This window comes from Helianthus annuus, chromosome 14 (assembly GCF_002127325.2).
Source record: "Helianthus annuus cultivar XRQ/B chromosome 14, HanXRQr2.0-SUNRISE, whole genome shotgun sequence".
In the NCBI taxonomy this organism is placed as follows: domain Eukaryota; kingdom Viridiplantae; phylum Streptophyta; class Magnoliopsida; order Asterales; family Asteraceae; genus Helianthus; species Helianthus annuus.
The window spans coordinates 111,035,869-111,040,637 of record NC_035446.2 but is presented as its reverse complement, the minus strand read 5'-3'; the positions used below and the strand labels follow the sequence as shown (position 1 = coordinate 111,040,637).

At 35.7% G+C, this 4,769-nt stretch overlaps 1 protein-coding gene across 1 annotated transcript; it reads right to left on the bottom strand.

The window, feature by feature from the left end:
- Positions 1–280: 280 nt before the first annotated feature.
- On the bottom strand, positions 281–4,384 carry LOC110908995 (protein ANTHESIS POMOTING FACTOR 1). The gene is made up of 11 exons (XM_022153999.2): positions 4,163–4,384; positions 3,976–4,067; positions 3,150–3,250; positions 2,382–2,482; positions 2,244–2,310; positions 2,051–2,150; positions 1,852–1,965; positions 1,610–1,747; positions 1,436–1,520; positions 1,268–1,317; positions 281–560 (listed from the first exon to the last, which is right to left on the bottom strand). Exons 1-11 carry the CDS (start codon positions 4,167–4,169, stop codon positions 417–419), a joined length of 999 nt encoding a protein of 332 aa, XP_022009691.1. The 5' UTR covers positions 4,170–4,384; the 3' UTR covers positions 281–416.
- Between the last annotated feature and the right edge of the window lie 385 nt (positions 4,385–4,769).

Genomic DNA, 4,769 nt, shown 5'->3' with positions numbered 1-4,769 from the left:
TGTATGTACAACTCCTTTCTGCCTTTTCTACTTTCAACTTGTCTACCTTACGTAAGCTTCAAAAACATCAAGTGCAGTACGTTCAAAACAAAATTATGTACGTCTCATATGGGTCCAAATAAGTTGGGCCGGGCCAGCGGCCCAAGCCATATACAAAAATTTGTCTAACATCAAGTGCAGTTATCTTTCTTATATAGGTCCATATTGGTTGGGTTGGGTCGGGTCGGGTTGGGCCAAGCCATTAACATTTTTCTTGTTATTTTATATTGTAAATAACTAATAACTAATGTACATAATCTGATTATAAAGATAAATATTTTGGTAACAGGTTAACTAACATCATTGTTTTATCCAGTATGTTGGCAGAATTTTGAGACTGTAATGGTGGTACCTGTTTCTGAAGACTTCCGTATTTTCTACTTTCTTCCAACATATGCTGCCAGTTTAGACAAATCCGGGATCCAAAACGACAATTCAGAAGAACCGGTAACAAACATGAGACTGCCTGGAGCCCATTTTATGACAGGGGTTTCGTTTTCATTGCTCAACCAACTACCCACCTGAAAAGACAGTAAAAATAAAGTCTTATGTCCGAATCCTAAGTCGGGAAGATCAAGAAAAGAAAATTCCACAGCTCAAATATTATTGATATTGAGTCAAAACAAAATGGGTGTCAAAAACATGGGATGGTCCTTGTTGTTATTGACAGAAATGGTAAGACGGGAGGGTCAACCCGGGTTCAGAACTAAACAAGTCATGTTTAGTAAGGTCCTAACAGGTCAGGTTGGGACACAAAGAAACTTCTGCCTTTAAATAAGTTATACAAATAACGAATAATGAATTAATTATAATCGTACTCTTTAATCTTTATGTAAAATCGAATTAAGAGGTTTTGTGCTTTTAAAATAAAGTTTGGGCGACTTGCATCAAGTTCGACCTATTTGACTTGTTCCCCTTTTAGCTAAACCAAAAAAAAAAAAAATGTGATCCATTCAGGCATTCATAAGTATACAGGTCAAAATGTCACCTCTAGCTATTGAATTCTAACTTCTACATGTTAGAACAAATGTTTTCTTTTTATAAAAACTTAAGCAGCCAGAATCATGTAAATACATGTTAGTAAGAGTGAAATAAGACTGTAAGTTTGTGACCATCACGCTAGGTTTTACTTCCAAAATAACCACTTTTATTGTAAAATTTTCAAAATTATTTTATTTTTATTTATTTGGATTTTGGTGTGCAGTTTAGACAAATTGGTTAACCGTACTTCTTTGCCACTACGAATGTTCCAAGCATAAACGCTACCATCACCTGAACCTGCAAAATGACATTCGGATTAGAGCCCGCAAGCTTAAAACTATATTAAGGTGTCATTTTGTTCCTCTATTGTATTGTCTTTGTGAATCCATTATACACCACAATCTTCGTATTTTACCTGATATAACAAACATTCCTTCGGGACTAAAAGAGGCCTCCAAAGTCGAATTACTCGAAACTGGCTTTACATTATATGTGCCAAGCTGCACAAAAAGTACAAAACGGGCCTTAAACATTTCTATGTATGAACTGAAATCGTTGTTGACAAGTCAAAGCATTTTAAAATACTCACAAGTGTACCACGAAAGGAATCAAGTACATGAACATGCCCATCCTTAGTTGTCAACAACATAAGTCTACCATCATTACTGAATTTGACAACATTTGCATCCGACACATCTCCACCAACGGAAAATATTTCAAAAGGACCCTTCAAGAGATCAAACTTGAGGAATTTAATGTTTGGTTAAAATTTATTAAAATATATATATATATATACATAATAAAGTATTTTTATGGATTTAAGCTAATAACCTTTTCATAATTACGTGAATCAAACATCCTTATCGATCCTCCAAACGCAACTGCAAAGATAAGCCCTTGATCATCATAAGCTGTTGCCGGTCTTCCTTGTACACGTAAAAGTCCCTATATCCAAAAACAATTAGCTGGCTTCATAGAATCTACATGCATACATACACGCACATACATGTTCTAGAATCTAGAAAACAACCTGACATTTATCCGCTCTTTGATCCCAAAGCAGAACAGTTCTATCAAGAGAGCCAGAGATAAAATGTTCTGCTCGTGCACACAAACTAAGGGAGACAACCCTAGCAAAATCAGTAACACAAAATGTTGACCAGTTAATTTAGTACTATAACTGCATCGCGTAAAATGGCCTATGATGTGGGACCCAACCCTACCTGTCATGATGACCTCTAAAGTAGCGCAAGTATTTGTTGTCATGCAATGAGAGAAGCCGCAGAGATTCTGCATTATGACAATAATAAGGATAAAGACTAATTAAATGCACACATGCAACATTGTTATGTTATACGAACCGTCCCATCCATTTTTAGAGGAGTATATAACAGTTGTGGGATGTGAAGTGAAGGACACCAAGTCAATCCCATACTTTTTGCTATTAATTGTCTTCAAACATCTGCAAATAAGAAATTCCAGCATCAGCAACTGGATACTAAGACTATTTACAATTATACATATAAGTTCACTAATTATAAGATACACAACCGCAGCAGTAAGCTAGTAATCAAGTAATATGATCCCCCATGGATGCCCTTTTTCTCCTTATCATACTAATATAGGTCAAAAAGTCAACATGCTGTTACAAGTTGTTTGTACTAAATGATAACATAAATGAGTAAATAGATTTGTTAGTTAATGTGAAACATAAATGAGTAATTAGATTTGTTAGTTAATGTATTTTGCTTAAGATCATGTATTTGTGTAAGAGTGCCTCCAAAGTCCAACCTCAAGATTCGTTCACAACTAAATACAAATTTGCACCAAACTATTCTAGAATGCTCTTTCTATCCCATGATAATCTCTAGAAAAATAGTTAATAAAATTGCATTCTTTTTAGTTTCTACCTGGAGAAAAATCAGACAACTACATGGAAATCTTACATGTGCTCCAACCTTTAAAAACCTAAAAGACTAAAACTGCATCAATTGGACACATAATCTGATAATATGAATAATCACTAGTCCAAAAATAACAGGAACAAAAAATAACATTCTGTTACTGCCTTGCCACGGAAGCTTTTACTTTTTTTCCAGAAAATTATAGCTATCAAACGAAACACATACGTTGCATTAGCCACATCATAGAGCCGAATGGATTCATCATCACTAGCAGTCACCAAAAAATTTGAAGTCTTGTGAAAATCCATTGAACTTATCCTACCAGTCTGCAATTAAAAAGAATTTTGTATCAATTAACTGGACACGTAAAATTGTAAGTGCAACTTCATGACCAAAAATCAACTTATATTATACACCTCAAAAGCCCAAACCCATTTCCACCTGAGTCTCAGTAGGCAACAGACAAAAACAATACAGAAAACCAAGCATATAACTTCAGTTATAATACCAAAGTCACATCAGCTGAAAATGTATCCAGTGGAGATGTTAGCACTTAGCAGTTAGCAGCACCATGTGATGCAACGTAAAAGATGTACACCGCAATATATACGATTACACATGTACCCCTCGATGCTAAAAACAAAATCCACTTCCAAAACAAAACAAAACAAAAACCAGCATAGTTACATGAGCAGACATGTTATCAACATTCTGAGCTTAAGTAACGAGGTCAAACTTAGCTGTTAAACACAGTTGCTAGAGATATAGAACCTACAGGCAAAATGAGTTACCATACAATAACTCTACTTAGTTTTTTTTTTCTAAAACACCTTCACATTAACTATATGGAATACACAGATATGTAAATTTCAACCAAAACTTAGGCATCAAGCTACAATCTACACATTAAACATCTGATAGCTTTCAATTAGGTTATCAATTACGGAACAACTGAAAACACCAACGCTATAACAATTCATAATCAGCAAAATCGCAGTGATCACGAACGTTCAACTACGAAGGAAATTCAGATATAGATATAGATATTTACATAATCACGAAACGCCATGCCTACTTCCATGCTCTGAATAATTTCTTCTGTAAGCTCCAGTGACACCTTGTCTTCTCCATCCGTTTGTCCACCTACACACGATACGAATACGAATACAGACACTCAATCTATTGAAGCATTAACAAAAATTACCGGTATGATATGAAATTAACGGATTTTTACTCACCTGCCATTGGCAAGCTTCGTACGAAGAAGCAACCGATGCGTTTTTTTATTCCTATATCTCTCTGTTTCAATACGTGTAACAGCGGATTGAATTTTGAAAAGTAAGTGTAAAGTATAGGGTTTTATCGGCCGGGTTCCGCCGTGTCGCCGTCGTCTCTTCGGTGGTCGGATTTCGGAAAGTAGATGGGCCAACAGATTCGTGTAGTTAGATTTTTACGGTTTCGGCCCAATATTTAAGTTCATGTCGGACAGGCCCATAAGAAACATATTATTTCAAGGGATGGCAAAAAAGCCCAAGCCCGACGGGTATACCCGAAACCCGAAACATACGGGCCGGGTATACCCGAAGTCCAATGGGTATGGGCCGGGTACGGGCTTAAAAAAAGAAAAAAATCGGGTACGGGTATGGGATTTAGTGATACCCGCCCGATACCCGGCCCATTTACCCGAATAATATCCGAAAGTATCATATTATAGATTTCTATATATACAAACTTAGTACATGTACTTATTATCTTTTCTATAGTCATATGTGAATATGTATTTGGCAGGAGCTTAGTGAACAAATAACTTATTTTTAAGCATGTTTATTGGATATGGAAACTATC